At 45.2% G+C, this 27,328-nt stretch overlaps 1 protein-coding gene across 1 annotated transcript in view; it reads left to right on the plus strand.

The window, feature by feature from the left end:
• Positions 1-4,065: 4,065 nt before the first annotated feature.
• KCNK1 (potassium two pore domain channel subfamily K member 1) overlaps positions 4,066-27,328 on the plus strand; it is a 51,711-nt gene continuing 28,448 nt past the window's right edge. Inside the window, exon 1 of the mRNA XM_060089960.1 lies at positions 4,066-4,420. Coding sequence (XP_059945943.1) covers positions 4,066-4,420 — 355 coding nt within the window. The remainder of the gene's footprint in view (positions 4,421-27,328) is intronic.

Here is a 27,328-nt window from a genome sequence, read left to right on the forward strand (position 1 = left end):
AAAAGATAAATGCATCCCAATGTTCACTGCAGCATTATTTACAGTAACCAACACATGGAAGCAACCTAAATGTCCATCAACAGAGGAATGGATAAAGAAGATGTGGTACATATATACAATGGAATATTACTCAGCCATAAAACAGGTGATTTAAAAGTATTTGGTATCCCTGGTCTAGCTGTTATATGGAACAGAGCAAGAGCCTCAGCCAGAGAAGTGAAATATGGGAAAGAACAGCAAACACATTGGAAGAAAACATCTAATGGTGAGTTGTAAAGTTAGGCACAGTCCAGATGCATGCTGTCCTGGGTTCTGTATTTTTTTTTTACTTAAAAAGCTCCCCCCAGGGGCTTCCCTGGTGGCGCAGTGGTTGAGAGTCCGCCTGCCAATGCAGGGGACACGGGTTCCTGTCCCGGTCCGGGAAGATCCCACATGCCACGGAGCGGCTGGGCCACTGAGCCTGCGCGTCCGGAGCCTGTGCTCCGCAACGGGTGAGGCCACAACAGTGAGAGGCCCGCGTACTGCAAAACAAACAAACAAACAAACAAAAAACCTCCCCCCAAACTTCATGGCTGAAAACAACACCTACTTTATCGTGATTCAAGCCAAGTTCAGCCGGGAGATTCTTCTGTTGCAGGGGACATTGACAGAGGTCCCTGGGTGGCATTCAGCAGGTGGATGTCCGGATCTGGCATGTCCTGGGCCTCAGTGGGGATGGTAGGGGGTGCTGGTTCCACCGGAACGGTCACCTGGAACGCCTACACGCGGCCTCTCCAGCATGGCAGTTTACCTTGATCAACCTCAAGGTAATGAGAGATCTTAAGCTATGGCTGAGGGCTCCAAGAGAGGGGTGTTCCAGTGAACGATGTCTGAAGCTGCTGACCTTCTATGACCCAACCTTGAAATCACCTAGTGTCACCTCTGTTGGTTGAAAGGGTCACAAGCCCACAGAGTTTCAGGAGCAGGAAACACAAACCCTCCCTTTTGATGAGAAAAGGGTCGAAGAATTTGCAGCCCTGTGTTAAAGCTGCCATATATGTATATGTATAGTTGAGTGCACGATGATAAAACCACACTGGTGTGTGCAGTTGTTAACCACATGTGACCCACAAAATGCTGTGTTCAAAGGGCTCAGTGTTGTGAGAGGGGGAAGAAATCACATCCTCCTGGGGCGTCGAGGTGTTGCGGATGAGGTCTGGCATTTAAGCAGGCCCTGAAGGACAGGTACATGCGGTACATCACAGATAGAGACTGGGGCAGGGACTGTCTGAAACACATGAGCAGAGACACTGAGGCCAAACAAAAACCAAAAACACAGTGACACTGGGAGCAAAGGCACCACGAGAGGCAGAAGAACAATGAGAGTGTGCTGCAGGCAGAGGTGACCTCGGGAGCATGGAGGTCCCCCGACATGTCACATTGGCAAAGATCAAGAAGGATACGGTAGTGGGGGCAAGGGTTACAGAGCACGGGGCAGAGAACGTGTTACAGGATGGTGTAGACTGGAGGTGATTTTTTTTTTTTTTTTTTTTTCAGTATGCGGGCCTCTCACTGTTGTGGCCTCTCCCGTTGCGGAGCATAGGCTCCGGACGCGCAGGCTCAGCGGCCATGGCTCACGGGCCCAGCCGCTCCGCGGCATATGGGATCCTCCCAGACCGGGGCACGAACCCGTATCCCCTGCATCGGCAGGCGGACTCTCAACCACTGCGCCACCAGGGAGGCCCTGGAGGTGATTTTTTGAAGCGGAGAGAAAAGAGCTAGCAGAACAGCAGTATTCAAGTTATAAAAGAGTAGGGGACTGGCTGGGGAGGTCAGGATTCCTGGAGACTGAAGGGCTGGGAGTAGTGGCTTAAAGACTTCACCTTGAAAATAAGCAGGAGCTGTTTTCCTCAGGGTACCAGGAAAGGAAAGAAGTAGATTACTGATGAAGAGATTTTGAAGTGAAGAGAAGTAAAGGAGAGGGATGACTTCAATCCTCCGAGTAAAGCAGGAGGTAAGCTCATTTACTGAAAGTAAAAAAAACCACTGATGAGGATGTTAAAGATTTCCATGAAAATTTCTAAATAAATGAACACAAAATGGTTTTCATTTGGTTGGGTTTGTTGTTTCGGGTTTTTTTTTTTTTTGAATTTCTTAAAGTAGGCAGATAGGAATTGTACTAAATAATTGTACTAAAGAATTCAGTTTTGTTTATTTTTAATATTTCTCTGGATTACAAAAATAGGTCCACTGTAGGGAATTCCCTGGCAGTCCAGTGGTTAGGACTCTGCACTTTCGCTGCTGAGGTCACGGGTTAAATTCCTGGTCAGGGAACTAAGATCCCACAAGCTTCGCAGCACTGCACCCCCCCCCCCAAAAGGTCCACTTTAGAAAATTTGAAAAATATAAAAATGTCAAAGAAATAAATGTCACCTATATACTCTACTATCATCTAAAGACAACTGTTAGGGGCTGGTTTGATTTGCAGTAGATCTGTTATGCAGATAGTTCTGTTTTACAATACAAAATGCAAATATTTTACATATTTGAGATTCTATACATAAGACCATATATACTCTATACATGAGATCGTTTAGCTTCAGTAGTCTTTAAACACATCTTTAATATGGTAACCATGCTGTAGAGACCCCATAATTTATTTAATTTACAATATTTTATTGAAGTATAGTTGATTTACAATGTTGTGTTAGTTTCTGGTGTACAGCAAAGGGATCCAGTCATACATATATACATTCTTTTCCATATTCGTTCTATTATGGTTTATCACAGGATTCTGAATATGGTTCCCTGTGCTCTACAGTAGGACCTTGTTGTTTATCCATCCTATATATAATAGTTTGCATCTGCTAATCCCAAACTCTGAATCCATCCCTCCCTCACACCCCCTCCCGCTTGGCAACCACAAGTCTATTCTCTATGTCTGTGAATCTGTTTCATAGAAGAGTTCATTTGTGTCATATTTTAGATTCCACATAAAAATATCATCTGGTATTTGTCTGTATCTGACCGACTTCACTCAGTATGATAATCTCTAGGTCCATCCACGTTGCTGCAGATGGCATTATTTCATAATTTATTTAACCATTCCTCTATTTTGGAATAGTTAGATTGTTCCTGACTCTTCATTATTTCGTATATAATATAGATATATTTTGTTTATGAACAGCCTTCTCTATAAATCTTTGTCTCCCTGATTATTTTTTCTTAGGACACATCACGGTGTCAGAGCACATAAACTCTTTCAAGGCTCTTGAAACCTGCCCTCAAATTGTCTTTGCAAAAAGGGTGCACCAACTAGACTCTGGCCCACAGCAAGGTCGTCCCCTTAAAAAGAAACGCCACTCGGGAAAGCTCAGTTGCTTCTGGTAGTTGATATATTGGGACCTTTCTTCACTCTTCACGTTCTAAAGAAGTAGAGTTCAGAAATGTGGCTTTTCCAAAACTCTGCCTTCCTCTTCAGGTTCCAGGTGCCTTCCAGCCCTGAGATTCCGGTCTTTTCACCATCATCACTGGCACCAGATTGCTCAACCCGCTCCGCCCAGTAAGAGAAGATGGAAAGTATTCCAGGGCTCTCTTTGTTGTAATAGTGGCTTTAAGAAGAAATAGGTGGGAAATGGTGTAGCTGGGACTGGGGTCTTGGAGCGGCAGCGAACAGCACAGAAGTGTGTATACACACACACACACACACACACACACACACACGCACGCACGCAGGCACACACTACCTCTCACCCCGCCTGCCGGGCGCGCGGGCCGGCTGGGAGGGGGAACCCGGTTGGGGAGCCGGAGGCGCCGCGAGGCGGGCGGGGTCCGTGCGGCCCGGGGGGCGGAGTCAAGGGCGAGGGCTCCCCGGCCGCGCGCCCAGCACCCCGCGCAGCGTGCAAGTTTGCTCGGCGATCTCGGGCGACTCTCGGGCTACCTGAACCGGCCACCACGTCAGCGCCACATCATCTGGGTGTTTTCTATTTGCAAGGAAACAGGAAAAGAAGGGCGAAGAAGCTCTCCGGAGCGGGCGGGCGGCGGGCCGGTCTGCGGCGCGGGCCTCGCGGCCGGGCGGCGGAGAAGATGCTGCAGTCCCTGGCCGGCAGCTCGTGCGTGCGCCTGGTGGAGCGGCACCGCTCGGCCTGGTGCTTCGGCTTCCTGGTGCTCGGCTACCTGCTCTACCTGGTCTTCGGCGCCGTGGTCTTCTCGTCGGTGGAGCTGCCCTACGAGGACCTGCTGCGCCAGGAGCTGCGCAAGCTGAAGCGGCGCTTCCTGGAGGAGCACGAGTGCCTGTCCGAGCCGCAGCTCGAGCAGTTCCTGGGCCGGGTGCTGGAGGCCAGCAACTACGGCGTGTCGGTGCTCAGCAACGCCTCGGGCAACTGGAACTGGGACTTCACCTCCGCGCTCTTCTTCGCCAGCACCGTGCTCTCCACCACAGGTAGGAGGCCCGCCCCGCGCCCCCGGCCCCGATCCCCGATCGGCCCCCTGATCTGCCCACCACCCCCTTCCTCCTTCCATCCCCGGGCCCCTCCGGCTCTGATCACTGGGGACCGGCCCCGGGGCGCCGGAAGCCGGCGAGGTGGCCTCAGAGCGCGACTCGGGGGTGGCCGCCCGGAACTCTTAGATCGTGGTCCCTAACCCTTCGGCCTGGGCGGCTGCAGGGGTCCCTCGGGCTGCGGTTTTTAGTTCGCGACATCCTACACCGGACCGTCCGCTTGGAGTCGGTACCGTCCTGGCCAGCGCGCGGCGAGGCCGGGGCTGGTGGAAACTCTCCGGTGCTCCGAGGGCGCTCACCTCCCTCCCTCCCCCATCCCGTCCGGCCGAGGCTGCGGAACCGAAGGATAACGCGTTAAAGGGTCACCTTCCGGAGGGGGGCCTCTCTTCGGATGATGCAGTGGTGTTTTCGGCTCTTTTCTATCGTGGGGGCCGTTTTAGGGTTAGCCGAGTGACATCGCTCTGCTCTTCGCAGGTGACCTCTGAGCGCACAGGCCGATCCGGTTTCTTTTCGGAGCGGGCGGAGGGATGAGGGAAGGGAGCATCCAACTGCCCGTGAACCGGCAAAATGGGGGCACCCTGATTCAGCATTTTTTTTCAACTTTCCGTGTGCGAGGCCACCCTTCAACTCCTAAGCGCCACTTCACTCGCACCGCTCACCCGGCAGGACGTTCACGGATGGAGGATGTCCTGGGGGCGGGAGGAGGCCGGGCCCACACCCCAGGGTGCCGAAACTGTGCCAGATCGGACGGAGCGGGCTAAGTTGTCCCAGCCGTGGCTAAGTGAGGCACGTATACACCTGAGGGGCAGGTGTTATCCATTGGGATCTGGACCCTGGCAAGTGGTCTCAGCATCGAGCGCGCCGTCCCGTCTCTATCCATGAGGTCAGTTCTTAGAACAGTCCATCTTGGCTTCCACAAGGTCACACGCTTCCTGGTTGCCGGTGGCGTCCTGGAACCTGGGCCTCGTGATTTCCCTGCCAGGACGTGCAGTACCCCATCCCCCCACCTTTACAGGTGAATCAACTTGTGTTTCTCGGATTCTGCCTTCTCCCCATCCCCTCTCGTTGCATCCCAGGGTTTATTTCTTTAAAATCCCCTTGGGTTAAACCCAGTTCTGCTAATTATTTGGTAATGAGTAATGATATACTATCCAGGTATCATGTAATACGGTGACTCAGATGTGTGGGGTGAATTACTAAACTGACAGGAGTCTGCCCTGCAATAAACACAAGTAGAATTCTACTTTGTATTGTGATGTTTTCTAAAAGTAGCCTTAAGACAGACCTGTTATCTTACTTTTTAACTTTTCCAACGCTGCTCTTCCGGTTTTTTTCTCCCGACCAGTCCAGCTTTCATTGTCTTTACCTCACTCTGTTCCTTAGATCCTTTAGAACTCACCTTGTCTTTCCTTTGGAGTATGTTTGTGCTAAATCGGGAATCATTTCTTCTCTGTAGAAGTAAGTGGTTTCACTGAGCTGCAGAAGGTCTACAACTAGGTCACAATGTTGGGTAAATATTATGGAGAATGATGATAAGTTTTAGTACTTTCTAAATAACGGTACTTCAAAGATGGAACAGGAGTAAGAACAGTATTATGAGGAAAAGAACAGATTTGCTGCTCCTGGGTGGGGTTTTCCATCACTGACGCAGCTCTTGTATAATTTCAACATCAGATGCACCTAATTAAATGTCAAAAATACTAGTTTACATCTTGAACAGACAATTCTTTCCCAGATTCTCTCCCTCCCTTTTTGCAACTAGGAAAATCTGCAGTTCTTGTTAAAAAAAAAAAAAAAAAGGTGGGGAAAGATGTCTTATTATTGGTATTCGGCTTGCATTGTAGTTTCTAACAAAGTGTGTATTCAGGCAAAACAAGAGTTCATTTAGGAAATCAGTGCAAGGGGGCACTTAAGGATAAACTAGATGAAAAACATTTGCTTCTTGGTTTGTAAAATTAGCAAATCAGTGAATTCTTGTCATTGATAGAATAAAATTTATTAATTCAAATAGAATGTTAATAAAAATGTAGAATTTTATTCTAAATCATAGATACTCTTTTCTCGGTTTTATATTGACCCATCCTGTGACATGTTTGATGTTCCATGTGTTACTGGTTTTGTGGCAGAGGATCAGGTAATTTTTAGGGTCAAACTAGTGTACTTCACTGCTAGAAAAATATTTTCTGGAAAAGTACCAGGCAACTCAAATGAATTGGAATCGTGGTTTATGCTTCTCTTCAGGTAGATATTAGACACGCTGTAATTTTTTTTTCTTTTTGAATTTTGTTTATTTTTGTATACAGCAGGTTCTTATTAGTTATCTATTTTATACATATTAGTGTATATATGTCAACCCCAATCTCCCAATTCATCACCCCCCCGCCCCCCGCCAGCTGTAATTTTTAAAAAACTCTTCTACCACGGATGATGGCAACTCACTGAGATAATTGTCACCCTGTTAATCAGTGCAGTCAACCCTTGGCTTGGCCAGAATGGTAACAATGGGCTTTACAAAGTTGCGGTTCTTGGTAGTCATCATCATAACACAGGAACACGAACTCACTGATGGCAGAATCTTCTCCCAGAAAGTACAAGCTTCCATTTCTGGAAAGAACTGGGTAAAGTCTTCCTTCATGGTCTGTTTGGAAGAAGCCTTAAGTTGGTAATTCAGCAATGTTCTCTTCATTCTTTGCTCTGCCAAGGACTCTGAATTATTTCCAGCGAATAATTGAACATCTCTTTACTTCTTGATTATAAAAAGATCTACAGCAACATCTACGTGGAAATTGTGAGCATGGAAGAAATTGCAGTCCACTTTTACCTTTTCAGAGGGCAGGGCTGTATAAAAATAAAATGAGGTTATTATACATGTGGGTATTTCCCACATAACTTTTATACTGTGATTTTTTTTTCAAGGATTAAAGAAATAATATCTAGGTGCCACTTGGAGAGTAAGAAATAATTTTTATTAAAGTTGTCTTCAGTAGCCATATAAAATGGTGAGCAATCTCATTCATTCTTAAGAACAGTTTGTCCAAAAACGGGTATGAATTTCATGTACAATATTCTGAGCAAAAGCCAAATACAAAAACGTATTAGTCTGTAATTCCATTTATGTGATGTTCTAGAATAAACAAAATTAACATCTAGTGAAATATACAGTGGAAGAGAGGTAAGGACTAGGGGATAATTCTGAATGAGGAATGAGCACAAAAGTAATTTCTGGGGTGATGGAAGTAATTTGCTTATTGATAGGACTGTAGTTGACACTGGTGTATGAATTTATCCAAATACATTGAATTTTTTTTTTTTTTTTTTGCGGTACGCGGGCCTCTCACTGTTGTGGCCTCTCCCGTTGCGGAGCACAGGCTCCGGACGCGCAGGCTCCAGACGCGCAGGCTCAGCAGCCATGGCTCACAGGCCCAGCCGCTCCGCGGCATGTGGGATCTTCCCGGACCGGGGCACGAACCCGCGTCCCCTGCATCGGCAGGCGGACTCTCAACCACTGCGCCACCAGGGAAGCCCTACATTGAATTTTGAACTTTGGATTTGTACATTTGACCATGTGTAAATTTTACCTAAAATAAGGGAACCATAAACAACAACAATATGATATGTATAAACATGATTACTACAGACATCTAGAGGGTAGTTACTAATAAAATGGCAGGATGGAGTGTAATTCTGGAGGCTCTCACATGTGTCTTCTCAGTTACTAGTGAATGGCAGGATGGAATGTAATTCTGGAGGGTCTCATATGTGTCTTCTCAGTTACTAGTGTGTTACATTTTGTAATTTAGATGGTGTTTAGATAGTTGTCTTTATAATAATTTTTAAATATACAAATATGTTTGATATACTATTCTGTACGTAAATTTCAGTACTTAACACAAGGTTAAAAGTTTATATGGAGTGAAAAGGTTTTGCTGATAGCTATGCTAATTTTTGAAAAAGAAGAACCAAGGGGTATGTTCAACCCAGGCTCCTGATTTGTCCCTCCCCCTCAATATCTCCCCTTTGGTAGCCATGGGTTTGTTTTCAGGATCTGTGAGTCTGTTTCTGTTTTGTAGATAAGTTCATTTGTATCGTTTTTTAAATGGGATTCCACATATGAGTGATATCGAGTGATGTTTGTCTTTGTCTGGCTTGCTTCACATAGTATGAGGATCTCCAGGTCCATCCATGTTGCTTCAAATGGCAAGATCTGCTGCTTTTTTATGGCCAACTAATATTCCATTTGTAAGCAAGACCCAAACACAGACTTAGAACTGTAAAACTCCTCAAAAAACATAAGGAAAACTTCTTGGACGTTGGTCGTGGCAATATTTTTTGGATTTCACATGAAAATCACAAGTAGCAAAGCCCAAAATACAAAAATGGGACTACATCAAACTCAAAAGCTTCTACACAAAGGAAATAATCAACAAAATGAAATGGCATATATTCTCTTTATCAGGGTGAAATCCTCTTCTATTAAGTGTTTATTGAGCATTTTTACTACGAAAGAGTTTTGCTTGTTGACAAATGCTTTTTCTCTAATGACATAATTTTGTGATTTTTAACTTTCTATCTTTAATATGCTATAATATATTATTTAATTATATTAATTAAACTAATTTTGTATTTCTGGGATTAATAATAAAAAAAAAAAGAACAGTTTGTCATGTCAGTTTACTACATATTTGCTTCAGTATTCATCCCCCTAAGCAAGGCTCTATCATGATGGTGGATGGGGAAAATATACAGTTTTTGTATGTATATGTGATTAAAGCTGCCACGACCTTTGCTGCTTTATGAGTATGGGGTCCACACGATTGCTCAGTCCCCGTTTCCGTCATTTGTAGGCATGCTGCCTTGTCCCTCTTTATGAAGAGCTGTTTTAAGACTCTTATTTAAAGGGCTCAGAAAAGGAAGTTAATTTGGCTTGTTTTCTAATGGTCTTTGTTTTAGTCAGGTCGGCAGCATTGGCAGTTTTCAAAAAAAGAAGGTGGGAAAAGGTAATGGGAGGTGCCTGATGGATCCTTAGTTTTCAGATTATTTTCAGAAGGAGAAGTGTATTTTCACCAACAACAGATATTTATTGAGCTCTTAGAATAGAATAGGGGTGGGTGAACTATGGCTTCAGGGTCAAATCTGACCCACCACCTATTTTTGTGTGTCCCAAGCTAAGAATGGTTTTTATATCTTCAAGTAGCTGAAAAAAAGTCAAAAGGAAAACAGTACTTCCTGACACATTAAAGTTTTTTGGAAATCACATTTCAGCATCCATGAACGAATTTTGTTGCTGTACAGCCACACACCCATTTGCTCCTGTGGTATGGTTGCTTTCCATATCCAGTGGCAGAGCCGAGAGTTGTGACAGAAACTAGAGGCCCATGTGCCCTAAAACATTAACTGTCTGGCCTTTTGTAGAAAAAGTTTGCCAGCCCCTCCTTAAAATGATGCTTGGAAGGAACTCTAAGTCAGAGAGAGGAGTTCTAAGTGCCTTACTTCCTTTTGGAAAACTTTCTAGAAGACAGTTTAGCTCCTCAGGTTTCTTTGTGCTGTTTTTTTAAGTGGTTTGCAACATTTAAATTATGCACTGCCACCCATAGTCTCTTCCGGAACAAAGGATTGTTTATTATAGGATGTGTCACTAGTTTTTGGTCAAATCTGTGACACACTGCTTTTTTTCTTTTTTTTTTTTTAATGGTGACAGAGCTACACTTCATGTTGGGATTACCTTATCTAAAATGTGCGGTAAATACTATATTATATCTGGAGCAGAAATGACAACAAGGAAGGAAATTCCACCAGAAGCAAACAAGCAAACTCTATCAGCCAGAAGAGAGATCTGACATCCCACGTGCAGAAGTTTGCACTGTTTATTCACAGGAGAGCCTTTGGTCTTGATTTTGAGCCTTTACATTTAATTCTAACAAATTCAACGATCTGGTTTTCAAGCCCCTAAAAAATGAAAAAAGGAAAGGCACAGCTCCAGCCAAACATAAGAGAAAGGTCATGAAAAGACACATACCTTAAAAACCAGGGAAATAAAATGATACTGTGTGCCAGGCAGTATTTCCATATATTACCTTCTGTGTATTGCCAGGAAGTGATGAGGTGTAGGTGTCATTATCCTCACTTTACAGAGGCTGGGATGGAAGTTTTGCTCGAGTGACTTCTCTAGGTCACAGAGCTAGAAGTGACTGGCCTTGATTTAAATCCAGACGTGTCTGAATTAAGAACTTGAGTTTTACCTAGTGTCTGGGCATAGGGGGTTGTTTTGGGATGACTCCTGTCCCCCAGATTCAGATGTTGAAGTCCTCACCCCAGTACTTCAACATGTGACTATTACTTGGAGGTGTAGGACCTTTGAAGAGGTGATTAAGTTAAAATGAAGACCCAGTGAGAAGGTGGCCATCTGCAAGCCAAGGAGAGAGGCCTCGGAAGAAACCAACCCTGCAGACGCCTTGATCTTGGACTTCCAGCCTCCAGAACTGGGAGAAAATAAATTTCTTTGTTCAAGTCACCCAGTCACTTTGTAATGGCAGCCCCAGCAAACTAATACAGAATTACTCAGGTAATTATTTTTTAGTTGTACAAATAATCCCTCCACCCCTCCCAAAAGAATATAGGAGCACAAACATAATTTTTAAGGTCTTTACTGTTGCAGCCAACAATTTCATTTGCCTGGGTTGGATTGGACATCCTTGTTTTAGAACACAGTCTAGTGATTGATATAATTGAAATATATTGAATTGATAATTGAAATACCGAGAACAATCCTTCAACATTCTTCTGTTTAAGAAAACACAGATGTGTGTGATAAATTCTAGAAACATTTCCATCCAATAATGATCCAAGAGTAGATATTAGTGTTTAATGTGTAAACCCATATCTGTCTATAGAACATCAGTTCTTTAGTATTTTGAAAGGTTTTTTTTTTTTTTCAAGACTATAAATATGCTGTTATCTGTGCCTGTTTTATGGCACCTGGGACATACTGTACTGTTATAAATGAATGTATCTTGAAAGAAAGTATGTGTTGCTTTTGTGATATAACTGTAAGTCTTGTCAAGAATACAATCTCCGATTATCCCAGTAGCCTAGGAGGAAGTCTGGTGCCTTTCAGGACAAGTAGTTTTATGGCACTGTTGGTCGTTGGGGCAGGGCACCAACGTGGAGGAGGGGAGTGCTGGAAGTTTGGAGCAAGTGGAATTGCTCATGCTCAACCGTTTTAACCCATACCAATGTCCAACTCACGTGGGTCAACTTACTACAAGCTGGCTTCAGGCACAGAGACTGTGTCTACACCGTACACTCTCCTTGGCATAGTTAGAGTGTCCTATGCTAGAGTTTATTCTTAAGAGATATCATCATTCGATCCCAACTGTGGCCAAATCTGTGAAAGACTGAGATGCTTTGCTTCTCCGTTGACTGGTGTGTGATCATACCACCTCTTACTGGCACGAGACAAAGGCTGTCTCTCTATCGAAAAGTGGGCAACTTCGGAGGCGTCGTCTTCACCGCCATGATGTTTCTTTCTCTCTCCTTCACTCAGTTGGTGCTCTGACTTTCTTTGTTCCTTCTGGGTAGATTCCTTGTCCTCAGAGTTTGTGGCCACTCTCTGTCGGGGCAGGGCTGTGCCCCTGACCTGAGGTCAGAATGAAGAAAGTGGGGTGGGGAGTTGCCGGCTTTCATATTCCACACTTTCAACAAATAAAAACTATATTCTGTAGTTTTCAAGGAATATGCCATACTTTTGCTTGACTCTCATGGGTTTCTCTGCTCTTTTCCAATAAGTTTCTTTGTTTTGATTGTTCGTTTTAAATCTGGATGATGGAGGTGTAATTTTGTACGGGAAAATATATCCTTTTTAAGTATACAGCTGTATGAATTTTCCCACCAACATCATCAAGATAAAGAATACATCCATCACCCTACAAAGTTTCTTCATGCTCTTTTCTTGTCACTTTCTTCTACCCAAAGTCAGAAACTGACGACTACTTTGCTGTAGCTTTTCTAGAATGTCATATAAATGAAATGATATGGTATGCAAAAAAAAAAAAAAAAAAGAAGGGGGATTGAAGGTATAGAGGGGCTGTATCTGAAAGATCTGTGTGATTTTCTCCCTGAGCATGAATCAGACCAGCAGGGCTTGTCTGTTATTTTCTAGCCGTGTTCATGTTTCTCCTCTTGAACTGGTAAAACAGAATCAATTCTTATATTAAAGAGATTAATTGGGTTATGTTAGACATGGGCAGTGTTTTTCTTTTTTTTTGCGGTACACGGACCTCTTACTGTTGTGGCCTCTCCCGTTGCGGAGCACAGGCTCTGGATACGCAGGTTCAACGGCCATGGCTCACGGGCCCAGCCGCTCCACGGCATGTGGGATCTTCCCGGACTGGGGCACGAACCCGTGTCCCCTGCATTGGCAGGCAGACTCTCAACCACTGCGCCACCAGGGAAGCCATTGGGCAGTGTTTTTTAGTTGGCTCCCATATGCTCAATCCCAGATCAGAGTCTAACTGTTTGCATTGGCTACTCGGGCTCAGGTCGACTTGCTCTGTGAAATCAAAGCCTGCCCTCTGAAGCCTGGGTGGATTGATAACCTGGTGATGAGCTTTAGGCAGAAAGCTCCCGGGGAACTCAGAGACCCAGTTCATGCAGTGTCAGTATAACCCTGGCTAATGGGTGCAGAGCAGAGACAGCAAAAACACAGAATAAAAAATGCTAGTTTTCATTTGCCTTGAATGTGGTCCACAGATTGCACATGAGAATAAGAGTTGGAGGCCCTTGTTACTGCTTTGGTGGCACCGTGACCCGAGTTAAGCTGTTTAATCAAGTCGATGCCTCAGTCCCCTTTCCACTCAGCTTTATGGAAGCCTCCTGCGGTTTATTCAGACCCTGGTTTTCATTGTTTGGTCTGCAGCACAGTCTGATGAGTGAGCCTTCTGCCTGATGGCTCCCATAACGCCTTGTGTACCACCTTATGTTGGAATAGTCCATTCTTTTGTTACAGCACTTACCACCTTGTACTGACATCATTTTTTTTCCTATATGACCTCTCCCAAGAGCGGCCCTGAGGATGAGCACATTCTCAGCCTCCCTTCCCATCCCCAGCACTCAGTAGGTCCTCGTTAAGTGCAATGTAAGGCACATTTCTTCACACTTGGGAATCTGTTTCCTCTTCTGGAAAATGAGGAAGGTTCTAAAGATGTTCTTCATTTTCAAGAGACCTTAGATATAATTCCATTGCCTTGATGAAGAAACAGAGGCCCAAATTGCTTTAATAACTTTTGAAGTTATTCATATTGTCAACTGAAAAATTTTGCACAACCTAAAAGTTGAGAATTTTGTTTTATTCGGCGGACATTCTGAGGACTTCAAGCTTGGGACACAGCATCTGAGGGACATAACTCTGAGGGACGACTCTGAAGAGGCATAGGGGGAGCCAGGATATAGAGGAGTTTTTGCAACAGAGACCAGGTAGTCAGAATATCAAGAGATTACTGTTAATTAAGGAAAACTGGACCTCTCAAGTTAAGGAATTTAGTGCTTTTCTATGTAGGGGAAGATGCAAAGTCGGGGCTCACTGAATTCATTCCTTTGATATGCACCTCAGCTATCTGAGGCCAGTGTCCTGTGCTTCTCATCCTGAGTCTCAGGATGCACGATCAGGTGGCTGTAATGTGAAGGCTTGATGGCTGCAACATTGTTTACTGATATATAGCAGGCAATATTTTTTATTCACAGTATAAAAGCAGTTGTAGCTGAGTGCCTCATGTCTACTCAGTGCCCTGTGAAGGGTCCTAGGTGATCTAAAGGAAGGACGAAGGGATTCTTAAACCAGTGTTTATTGGGCCCTTGGGGATCTTGCCTTCCTGGATGTGTCCATCTAGGAGGGGGAGAGATGCAGGAAACAAGATAACTGTTAAATGCATAGTACGTACCATGCGGATAAATCTCCTAAGGAGAAACATCCTGCAGCAAAGGGAACCAAGGAGCTAGGGAGCATGTATTAGTGTGTGCTCGGGGCAGGGTGGGGTCCAGGAGGGTGGTCTTTGATGAGGAAGCCAAAAGAGGCCTTTCTGAGGAGATGGTGTTTGAGTAAAGAGCTGAAGGAGGTGAGAGGCCATTATACAGCCATATGGGGAACTGTGTTCCAGGACCGGGTCCCCATACTGGGGGGGCAGCTGGAAAGCCACTGTGGCTGGATCCCAGTGAGAGGGGGAGTGATGGGGCCCGTGGTGGAGGATGTCATAGGCCACTGCAGAGCATCTGGCTGTTCTCTGAGCAAGGTGGAGAGTACTGGGAGATTTTTAGTAAAGGGCGGTGGAAATAGGTGGTGAGAGTGGTCAGATTTCAGGTATGTATTGATGATAGAACCAACAGGGTTTGCTGATGGATTGGATGTGACTTGTGAGACAAAGTGGTCAAGAGGGACCCCCCCCCCCCTAGGTTTTTGGTCAGAGCCCCTGGCCGTGTGGAGACGGAGGGAAAGCTGGGGAAGGATCGGGTGTTGGGTGGAGCTCAGATGTGGGCCTGCTGAACTTGAGATTCCTACTGGGTGTCCAGGGGTCTCCACAAAGCATACACTCACCCCAGTGTGGTGGCCTGGGGAGACTGTAACTGCTTCCATTTGTTCAGCAGGCCTTGATTTCAGGTAACATCACATGCATCATTTATCTGACTGCAGAGGTTAAAGGCTTTTGAGGAGTGATATCTGAACATGTCCTTGAAGGAGAAAGAGAGTGTCCTTAAATAGAAAAGAGGGAAAGGTACTCAGATTGAAAATGTGAGATTGAAAATGTGAATTCTCTGGGCTGAGTTGCCCTTTGATGAATGCATTTAACCATAGTTTAAACTCTGTGCTTCAACCTCCAAGCTAAGAAAGAGCACCTAAACTGTCATATTGTTTTCTACTTTAGTATTATGTAAGGCTGTGTGGGAAACTGGGGGAAAAAGGGCAGAAGGGTTTGCTTCCTATTTTCTTAAGTTTAACAATCGTATATTTAGCATTTGATATAGTTCAATGTAAATTTTACATTATATTTTGTTCAAAGAAAAACAATAAATAAATATCTTTGATATACTTTTTTTAGGAGCAGCTAACATTAAAGTTACCAAGGAATCAATCTAGGTCGCTTCTATAGGAAGTAAATAAGAAAAACATGAGTTTTTTGTTTTTCCCACAAGGGATCTAGACATTTTCAGAGTCTGTCAGTTTCAAATAAACACATTTACAGTTTGTAACAAACGGGAAGATTATCATGTGACTCAGAAAACCACCTGAGTAATTTTCATTTCTTCAGAGTATTTTGTTTTTTTAAGTTTGCCAAATTACCACTTGAAATGATCCCATTTGTATAGCTCCCTGCTCATGGCCGTCCATGGTCTAAGCATCCTCTTCTTTTTCTCAAATGTTGTTTTTTTGATGTCGCCTCCGCTTGTGTGTAACAGGAAGGAAAGCAGAATGTTTAAAACTAGAATTAAAAGGTTAAAACTTTCTTGTAACTAAAATTCTTCAAATGTTTGAACACCAGTTGCCAAGGCACTCAATTATTTAAAGACTGGTGTTAGGTGGATTAAGTTAATTAAAGCAGCCGGAGAGGCTGTTCCGCAGCTGCCTGGGTGTCAGATGCCCCACTGAGAAGTTCTGAGTGGGGAGAGAGAAGCCTCCACATCACGACCTACCTGCCACCAGTGCTGTGACTTGAGCCATGGCAGCAAAACAGCCACTGGCCAGTGATGCAGATGCAGTGCCCAGCGCGGGGAGCGGAGCCCCAGTCTCACCCCCACCAAGGGGACCAGCAATCTTCCACCTTGTGCGCCCCACCTCCCCGGATGCATCTTATATTTAAAGATGGAAAGGACAAACTGAAATTGACAGCGACAGCGACAAAAATGCAAACTTCTGTTAGTAGTTTATGGAACACGATCTAAGCCTGAATTCGTTCTCCTAGCAGCTCTGGCTGAACATCTACTATTTTAAAAGGTCATCCGAAGGAGGCTAAAAAGGCATATTTGCCACCTGTATTTCCTCTCTCACTTCACGCACAACTGCATTTTGTGTGTTGATCGGTGCTGGTCATCTCCCACCCTGGCAGGGCTGTGTCACTACCCAGGGCTGGTGGAGGAGCGTGTGTCCCAGGGATTTCTCCTGCCATCCTGGTATGGCCCTCTGCAGTGTCCACACGGCCAGCCAAGAGCAAGGGCACCCCCAGGCAGTGTGCCTCCTAACCGTGGGTAGGGCTGGCTTTCTCTCACTAGCCCGAGGACTGGAGCTGTGGAGTGCGATTGTCCTCAGGGATATCAGACTGAATTAATATGACAAAGTACAGTGTGATGAGTGAAAAGCGACAATCACGAATTATTTTTAGGATGAAGTTTTACTTTCAGATGTACTGATTGACTAGACCTAGGCTTAAGTCAGTGTTACTAAAAGTGTTCTTTGGGGAACTTTAAAGAGTAAGCCTAGGGGCCTGAGTGAAAGGCGGTGGGATGGGAGGCGTGAAAGGCTTGATCTGAGGACCAGAACGGGTCCTCGTTGGCAGGAATCCATTGATAATCTCTCTAGAGGTCAGTTGTTTCCTCTGTGCAATGAAAGGGCTAAGATCCTCCTCTACCTCTGAAGTTCTATGGTCCTAGGTCTTGGGAGTGTTTACTGAATACTTATCTAGTCTGTGCCCAACCTGAGGGGCCACATCAAAAGGCTGAAAGAGATAACCACTGACTTCAAAAAGCCTACAGTCCAGGGACTTCCCAGGTGGGCCAGTGGTTAAGAGTCCACCATCTAGGACTTCCCTGTTGGCACAATGGTTAGGAATCCGCCTGCTAATGCAGGGGACGCGGGTTCGAGCCCTGGCCCGGGAAGATCCCACATGCCGTGGAGCAACTAAGCCCGTGCGCCACAACTACTGAAGCTCGCGTGCCTAGAGCCCGTGCTCCACAACAAGAGAAGCCACCACAATGAGACACCTGCGCATCGCAATGAACAGTAGCCCCCACTCGCCGCACCTAGAGAAAGCCTGCACACAGCAACGAAGACCCAACACAGCCAAAAATAAAGAAATTTATTTAAAAAAAAAATAATCCACTGTCTAATTCAGGGGATGCCGTTTTGATCCCTGGTCAGGGAACTAAGATCCCACATGCTGAGGGGCAACTAAGCCTTTGCGCCAAAACTAGAGAGCTAACGTGCCGCAACTACTGAGCCCACATGCTCTGGAGCCTGATCGCCACAACCAGAGAAGCCCGCGTGCTTCAATGAAGACCCAGCACAGCCAAAAAAAAAAAAAAAAAAGAAGGCTGCAGTCCAGCTGCGGAGGGTAAACTAATACATAAACAGCCGTATGGGGTATAGATAAGATACCTAAGTGCTGAATTGTGTGAGGCCCTGGGGGCAGCTGTAGGATTTTGCAGGGGAGACCAGGGTGGGCTGAGGTGCTCAGAGAAGCCTCACGTGTGCTCAGCACTGGTACCCAAAGAGGAGTCGAGCCTGGCCTTCGAGAGAGCATGGGATGCCAGCCTCACCCAGCCCAGAGCCACCTGTGGGTGAGCCGCTGAAGAGACATACATGTGGAGGCGAGGGCCTCAAATGTGGGAAGCGGAGTTTGCGCGTGACTCTGTGGGTAACAGGTTGCCACTGCCGGTTCCTGTGTCTGCGCTATGATGAACAGTCCGGCCTGCAGACTGGCTTAAGAGGAGGGAAGCTAAAGGTAGGGACCATAGCTCTGAGGCTTTTGCAGTCATTCAAACACAGGTAGCTTGCACTGAAGAAGAGACAGAAGTGCCCAAAGGACCACCAGAGTATGGAGAGTTGCAGGATGGGGTGGGGAAGGGCCCCAGGAAGAGCTCACACAGAGCTCATAAGTGGACATAAATGGGGACTCCTAGGCCCTGGGGCGGTGGGATAAGGGAGATCACCGTGACCTGGCATACCGAGAATGTCACAGCCCACACGCCCATGAGATTAACGTGGATCACCATGTTACTCTCGTTGATCAAGTTCTTGCCGGGTATGTATGTGGCCGGAAACAACCCCAGGCCTGTGCTCCTTCACCTCCTCACCCGTTTGTGGGTTGCCCAGACCCCAGACTTTGGTGTGTTTCTGGGGACACAGGGAGGCTATGGCGAGCTGTGTTCCTCCCCGCAAGTTCTCGTGGCTTCAGCCACAGGATGATGAATAAGCTCTCCAGGCTGTGGCAATCAATGTTTCTCGTAGTTAGTATGTCATTTAGTTACAAAGGAGCATTTCTTTTTTTTTTTTTTTTTTTTTTTTTTGCGGTACGCGGGCCTCTCCTGTTGCGGAGCACAGGCTCCAGACGCGCAGGCTCAGCGGCCATGGCTCACGGGCCCAGCTGCTCTGCGGCATGTGGGATCCTCCCAGACCGGGGCACGAATCCGTGTCCCCTGCATCAGCAGGCGGACTCTAAACCACTGCGCCACCAGGGAAGCCCACAAAAGGAGCATTTCTAAATAGTGTTGAAAAATTCAAAGTTGGTAGAATAGCCGTTCCCCAGATCATGTGTATACTTCTACTTGGCTCTAAGTTAGTTCTCTTTGGACAGACTAAAATCTCAACTTCAGCCCCGTTCCTGAGTGACCAAGCTCTTGACTGTAAAAGAAACACGCATATTATACATGCAGTTCTTTGCATTTCATAATCATTCAAGAGGATTCCCTAGCGCGCAGACTCAGCATAAGGATGTCTGGCTTCACTTTAATCTCCTAGTCTTCATTTTTGCTTCAAGGACAGCCAGTATTACAAGTCCTTTCTTCACAAGGAAGCTGGGATGGCAGAACAGCTGTATGAAAACTCATAAATGCTTTGAGGCAAAGACACCCCTTAGTACACGTCTTTAAATTCACGGTCTTATTCTGTTTTCTTCCTTGTCAGATGTGACTTTTATTTTTAACCACACACGTGATCACACTAGCAAAGTCTTTTCCTTCTTGCTACCTCATTGGAAAGCCGTGAACTCAAGAAGTGTGTTCCGTGTTGAACCCACATGTGCACAGTTGTTTTCGTAGCCAAGGTATTTCCACAGCTCTTGGGCGAGTCTGAGAGAGATTCCCATATGTGGAAATGTTGAAAAGCAAAGCAAAGTTGATCAGGTTTTTAATTCTCTTAAAAATCTGCCTAAGGGCCTTCCTTGGTGGCTCAGTGGTTAAGAATCCACCATCTAGGATTTCCCTGGTAGCACAGTGGTTAGGAATCCGCCTGCCAATGCAGGGGACATGGGTTCAAGCCCTGGTCCGGGAAGATCCCCCATGCCACGGAGCAACTAAGCCCATGAGCCACAACTACTGAAGCCTGCGCGCCTAGAGCCCCTGCTCCACAACAAGAGAAGCCACCGCAATGAGAAGCCCACACGCCGCAACGAAGACCCAATGCAGCGAAAAATAAATAAATAAAATAAATAAAAATCTGCCCAAACAAACTTATGGTTGCCAAGGGGGAAAGGGGTCGGGGGAGGGATAAATTGGGAGATTGGGATTGACATATTCACACTACTATATATAAAATAGATAACTAATAAGGACCTACCGTATAGCACAGGGAACTCTACTCAATACTCTGTAATGACCTATATGGGAAAAGAATCTAAAGAAGAGTTGGATATACGTCTGTATAACTGATCCACTTTGCTGTACATCTGAAACACAACGTTGTAAATCAACTATACTCCAATAAAAAATAATTTAAAAAAAAAGAATCTGCCATCTAACCTCTGAGAATCCACCCTGGTGAATTTCAGTGTTAGACCCTACCCCTACCCCAAGTCTCCTTGGTCAGATGTACTCTCAGGGCAGTAAGAGACCCGCAGAAAAGTGATGCAGAGCTTCCCTAAAGCAGGTGAGAGGCAGGGCTCGGGCATTTCCAAAAGACTAAATTAGAATAGGTTAAATGTTATTCTTACAATAATGTCACCCTTACTTCCATTCTAATAAGCTTTCTTGAATAGGAAAAAAAAAATGCATTACCTCTGGCCGGGAGAATTTTGCAACATCCACGGTCTGTTTTATTTCTACCAGTGTTGGGAATTCGTAATTCTAAAAGGCGTGATGGTTACTGATTATCATAGTGTTTCCTTCCCTTTCCAACCAACCGCATACCACACCAGGGTATATGCCCACAAGAGCGTGTCACACGCTGGCTAGCTGATGTCTGTTTAGCTATTGGGTGTAAGAGGAGGAGAATCATTGCTCGAAGACACAAAGTTTAATTAGGCCCACCTCATTATGTTTCTCCTTAATGCGTAGGGTTTTAAGCCCAACAGTTATCAGCTCAAAAGCAGAAAAAAATTAGCCTGTGCCCTGGTACGTTGAAGAGAGTATGCAGCGCATTAACTCAGCATGAATTTAATTGAATTCCTCCTTGCTCATATACATGATGGTTTTGAAAGCCACTCTCCCTTCTACCTAAAAGTGCACTAAAGCCACTCAATTTCATCTGCCCACTTCGCATGTTTTAAAAGGTGTGTGCATGCAGGAACCCAGTGAGATGATTCCTTTGCTTCTGAGTTTTTCCAGCCTCCCCTTTTTTCCCCCTCACCTGTGCAATGAGGCTGGGCTAGAATCTTAGCGATATGTTCCCAAAGAAGCATCCTCACACTTCTCACACAGTGGGGTCGTTCCTGTGTGTGCTCTCGTTAAAGGCCGATGGGTTCAGCCTTTTCCCCAGCAGGTAACTCTCCATTTCTCGTTAAATGCAGAGGTAGAGAGAGTGTGTCATCCAGAAGCTTTAGTGACTGAGCTTGTCTTCTGGTTCGATCCCCTCTGATGCGGGCAGAGCCCTGTCCTAGTCCCTGGAGAGGGATCATAGCTCAACCTGGCCCTGGACCTGAAAACCAACTCTAACCTCCAGCCCCACAAACCAGACAGTGTCTGCCCAAGATGCCATGACCCTAGTACCCTGGTTCTGTCAATACATGTGTGCTGCTGTGCTCGTTGGAAGAGGAAAGCATAGCTTTGTGACCTAAGTGGGAGTGGGACGTTTGCTGACGGGCTCAGCAGCAGTTAATATGTGCTCTGTCTGCTTACTTCGGGCAATGTTCTCTTCATTCCCCTCAAGCCTGCTGCCAAAGTTAATAATTCCTCTCATGTTATGTTCTGCATGAATTCACTTTTACGTGGACATGCTTGCCCTGTTTCCTACATTTTTTCCCTAAAAATTTCAGCTCTAACTTGGAGCTAATAAGTTGTGACATGCAAACCACCTGATTATATCAAAGAGAATGTTTTATTAGTACTATTGACCAGGTAGGATGAGAAGGTCAATTCATGGACGAGAAGCCTCAAGGGTCCATTTTTTTCATAATCTTACAATACTGGAGCTCATCCTTTTTTTAACTTGCCTGCAGTCCCTGTCGAGATCCAGTGGAGACACTGCTGCAGGCTCTCCTGGCAATGATTTGTCCTCTGTTTGCTGCTTAGACTTCACAAGGGGATCTGGTTCAGTGGTTCCGGTAATTACTACTACTTGCTGACCACATCCTGCAGGCCACGCGCAGGATGTGGTTTCTTTGTCTTGCACTTAGTTGGGTGCTTCTGCTGTCTACATACTAATCTTGGTGGTCTTGGTCACCCTTTCTGATTATCCTGGGTTTGTATCTCTTCCCAGAAGCAATTCACTGTTGCAGTGTCCTGACCTGCCAACTTCTTTCTTTGTCCTCCAGTTTTTCCTCCGTGTCAGGTTCCTTTGCAGTTCAGCTCTCAGAACTTAGCTTCTGGAAGCTTCTCATCTTTTAAACAGCCTTTGCCTTTGAAGATATGAGCTGAGTGGCCATATTCTCTATTCTCAGAAATGTTTTGAAACCTGTCTTCCCAGTGTCCAGTGTCTACCTGTAGCTCTGTATCAGAGCTTCCTCCTTGGCCCATACAAAGGCTAGGTTATTGTTAACTTTGGTTTGACTCCATGTGTCATTTCAATGAAAATTGTATCCATCGCCAACGAGTGAATTCTATGAAAATAGCTGTGGGATCCTTGAGAAGCATGGGGTTGAGAGGAGGTTACAAGCAATACAGGTTCATTCTGTGACCCTTAGAAATCTACCGTACAATAGATGGACTTGTCATTTGCACCTGCGGTCAGGTATGAAACAGTAAAAGTATGTAACAAAAATTAACATTTTAAGAGGAAAACTCCATTAGAGTATGTATTTTAGGGCTCTTCCCCAGGGCATTCTCATGTAGGTCAGTACATTTTAAAAAGCCAGATTAACATAATATACTTGGAAAATGTTGATGGCTCATTAAACCTAATGTTTGATTTTCTGAGGAATTAAGAAATATTCTTGAATCCGAGAATATTTACTTTACTGTATTCCTTAAACTGCTAATTTTGTAAGACAGAATTTGGAGGCCCATTTGATCCTTCTCTGTAGAAGAACAAAATTGTGGTGCTGATTTATCTAAAATCTTGAATAATACCCTGTAAAAGATTAAATTTACTTAGTGTTTAAGGACAGTCTGAAAAGGAGACACATTTTGGTAGTTTCCAGTGTCTAAAATTCCATGTTTTGTTTTTTGGGGCATATATTTTTTGTTTGTTTTTGTTTGAGGGTGGGGAGACAATTTGAAATGAGGTGATGCTAGAAGCATATGATTTACGAAGAAAACACCCAGCCTCATTTAATGGTAGGGAAAACCAGTTTGCTTTTAATGAACTAATTAATGGGAAAACCAGTTTAGCTTTTAGTACTGTGAAGGAGGAGTTAGAATAGTCCAGTACACAGCAAAACGATAGCTCCATTCATTCATTTACTGCGTATTTGCTGGGTACAAGAAATTGTAAAGACCAGTGTTCAGCAGTGACAATGAATGAGATCAGGATACAATAGGAAATACAAGCACTCAGTAAGAATATTTACATTTTGATATTGCTTTTTCAGTTCAAACTGCTCTCACTAACGTTGCTTCCTTCGATCATTAAACTGTGGATAGCAGGGCGGCCCTTCGTTTCCCCTATAGCCTTAAAGATGTGAATGTAAATGTCCTGTTTAACCGGAAGCAGTTGGGAGCGGAGTGTGGGACTCAAACTCCAGTACTCTAGACAGTCCTGTTTTTTTTTTTTTTTTTTTTTTTGCGGTACACGGGCCTCTCACTGTTGTGGCCTCTCCTGTTGCAGAGCACAGGCTCCGGATACACAGGCTCAGCGGCCATGGCTCATGGGCCCAGCCACTCCGCGGCATGTGGAATCTTCCCGGACCGGGGCACGAACCCGCGTCCCCTGCATCAGCAGGTGGACTCTCAATCACTGCGCCACCAGGGAAGCCCCCTGGGGGGTTTTTGAGAGAGTCAAGTGTGAGCGCCAGGGGATTCAGCAGAAGCTGGACTCATGGATTTGTCATGGCCACTCGGTGCCCTGCATACAGTGACTTAAAGTTCTTCCAGTTCTTCTTTGAGAACCTCTGCTAAAGATCCTGTACTTACACTTTGTTTGAATTACTTAATGCAGAGCTGAAAGAAAATCCTGAGCATCTGAGTCTGAAGTGGTCATTTTGTTCAGATGGGACACTTTAAATAGAAATAATTGTTTCTTTCCAAAGTTAAACTGACTTATCATAACCCTCATTGGTACTTAAGGCTTTTACCCCTTGGCCCAACTCCAAAGGAAGAGTGTTTAGATAGAAGTAGTTCTCCAGGTCTTTAAAATGGAATTATCTTGAGGCGGGGGAGGGGTGGATGCAGAGCACAGAGGATTTTAAGGACAGGGAAACTACTCTATATGACCCTCTAATGATGGATGCATGTCATTATACATTTGTCCAAACCCACAGAATGTACAGCACCAAGAGTGACCTCTCATGTAAACTCTGGACTCCGGGTGATATGACATCAGTGTAGGTTCATCAGTTGTAACAACTGTGCCACCCGGTGGGGACGTTGATCCTGGGGGAGGCTATGTGTGTGTCAGGGTGGGAGGTATGTGGGAAATCTCAGTGCCTTCTGCCCAGTGTTGCTGTGAATGCAAAACTGCTCCCAAAAAAGTCTTTTTAAAAAATGGAATTCTCACAACAGCTGAAGTAGGTAAATACCCACATTTTGTTCTTTTTCAGGAACCACTTTAATATTCTGTTAATAACAATTATCAATTTGTGAATGGAAAAATTGACATCTTTTCCATATAAATGGTTTACGTATATACCTGCTTGGATGGGAGTATCTTTGAGGTTGTAGTCACCCTAGCATAGCTCAATAAATAATGACACTTTACTGTAAAATAAAAGCCTTATTTAGTGTTCATTCAGGCCACAGATACCTTCTGAGTTCCTGCCGTGAGCCAGCCTCTGCTAGGCTTGAAATACGGCAAGAAACAGAGCAAATACAATCCTTACCCAAAGGGAACCTGGAGTCTGGCTCCAAGACCATCACATTTTTGTTACTTTTCATATTTTTGAATGGTTGAATAAAAATGGAAAGTTTAAGCCAATAGAGCTTCACAGCTGTATATTTTTTACTTGAAATTTTGAAACTTCACATATGGTCTGGTTAATAACATGTTAATGAGCCACCAAAACCGGTACCTTGGGTTTTTGTTAAAGATTAAGCTATGAATTTGCTTCTGCCAAGTCAAGTATATTCATTCACTCCCTTATTTATTCATTCATACTTGCATGAAATACCTTTAGGGCACCTGCCATGTCCCAGGAACATTGTTAGGTGCTGAGGGACATCAGGGAACAACGTAGACCAAAATTCCTGCCATGGGATATACATTCCAGAAAGGACAAATGATACTAATCAATATAAGTAACTTACAAATTTATAAAATATTTTACTTAAAATAAGTGCTAAGGACAAATAAAGTAAAACAGGGAAGGATGATACACGGGTTGCATTGTGGAGAGCATTGATGTTTTATATAAGGGGCCTTGCTGAGGCTTCTCTGAGTAGGCCACTTTTGAATAGAGACCTGAAGCTGGTAAGTAAGCCAGCCAAATGGATATTGAGGAAAGACCATTCCAGGCAGCAGGGACAGCACATGCAAAGGCCCTGAGTCAGGACTGAGCCTGTCCTGGAGCTGGGAGGCTGGTGTGACTAGAGCTGAGTAAAAGCAGGGTGTGGTAGCAGATGAAATTAGAGATAGGGGGGTCCCATCAGGTAGGGCCATATGGGCCATACTAAGGACTTGGGTTTTATTGTGAGAGAATAAGGCAGCGCACCGCTGGAGGACTTGAAGCAGAGGAGAAACACCATCTGACTTGTTCTCGCAGGGTCACTGTGCTACCGTTTGGAGAGGAGAGTGTATGAGGCTGGGCGGGTCAGGGAGACCCATTGGTGGACCATTACTGTGATCGTCAGGGACATTTTGGTGGCTTGGACCACAGTAGTAGAGCGGGGGATGGTGAGAATTGGGCCAATACGGACATTCTTTAATGGCAGAGCCATTTGCAGGGTTTGCTGATGGATTGGATGTGGGTGAAAGGGACCAAGAAGAGATGCGCATGACTGTAGAGCTTTTGGCTTCAGTCACAGTGAGGTGGAGGCGCAAGTGCCACTAGCTGAGGGGATAAACCCAGGTAGAAGCAGGTTGGGAGCTCAGCTATGGACGTGTTAAGTTTAGATGCCTGTGTGATGGCCAAGTGGAGATACTGAGTAGCTGGTGGGATGTGTGAGTCTGGGCTGTCCCACGTTAGAGGTCAGAAAGAGGAGGAAACAAATGAGAGAGACTCAGGTGATCAGTGATGTCATAGGAAAAGCAGGTGATTGCCGTGGCCTGGAGGTCAGGTGATCAGTGCTAGCGCTGTTGCAAGGAGGCATGAATAGGTGAAGGCTGAGACTGGCCACTGGATTTAGCAAGGGCAAGGTCAGTGAGTTGGTGAGGGTAAAAGCCCAACCTGAGTAAGATTCAGGAGACAGTGAGAGAGTGTCCTTCAGTGGGTAAATGGGTAAATAAACTGTGAAACCTCCAGACAATGGAATATTATTCAGCACTAAAAAGAAATGAGCTATCAAGCCATGAAAAGATATGGAAGAAACTTAAATACATATTGCTAAGTGAAAGAAGCCAATCTGAAAAGGCTACATACTGTATGATTCCAACTATAGGACATTCTGGAAAAGACAAAACTATAGAGACAGCAAAAAGTAGTGTCCAGGGGATGGGGGAAAGGTGAATAGGTGGAACACAGGATTTTTAGGGCAAGGAGAAACTATTCTGTATGATACTATAATAATGGATACATGTCATTATATATTTGTCAAAACCCATAGAACGTACAACACCAAGAGTGACCCTTAAGGTAAACTCTGGACTTTGGGCCATAATGATGTGTCAGTGTAGGTCCATCCGTTGTTACAAATGTACCACTCTGATGGAGGATGCTGGTCACGGGGCAGGCTGTGGCTGTGTAGAACCAGGGAGTTTATGGGACTCTCTGTACCTTCTATTCAATGTTGCTGTGAACCGTTCTGCTCTAAAAAGTAAAGTCTATTAAAAAGAGAGAGGAGGGCTTCCCTGGTGGCTCAGTGGTTGAGGGTCCGCCTGCCGATGCAGGGGACGCGGGTTCGTGCCCCACTCTGGGAGGATCCCACATGCCGCGGAGCGGCTGGGCCCGTGAGCCATGGCTGCTGAGCCTGCGCATCCGGAGCCTGTGCTCTGCAATGGGAGAGGCCTCAACAGTGAGAGGCCTGCGTACCACAAAAAAAAAAAAAAAGAGGAGAGGAATTAGAGGTAAGAGATGGATAATGGTTTACAGTTTTGCTACACAGAGCAGCAGGAAAATGGTCAGTAGCTGGCAGGGAAGTGGAGGGTCAGGAGAAGGCTTAGCTTCTTCATTTAGATGGGGGAGTCACATTGCTTGTGGAAGGAAGGTAGATCTGCTGGGCTGAGTATTTGTTAGGTGAGTGGGGCTGGGA

The sequence above is a fragment of the Mesoplodon densirostris genome, chromosome 1 (genome assembly GCF_025265405.1).
Source record: "Mesoplodon densirostris isolate mMesDen1 chromosome 1, mMesDen1 primary haplotype, whole genome shotgun sequence".
In the NCBI taxonomy this organism is placed as follows: Eukaryota; Metazoa; Chordata; class Mammalia; order Artiodactyla; family Ziphiidae; genus Mesoplodon; species Mesoplodon densirostris.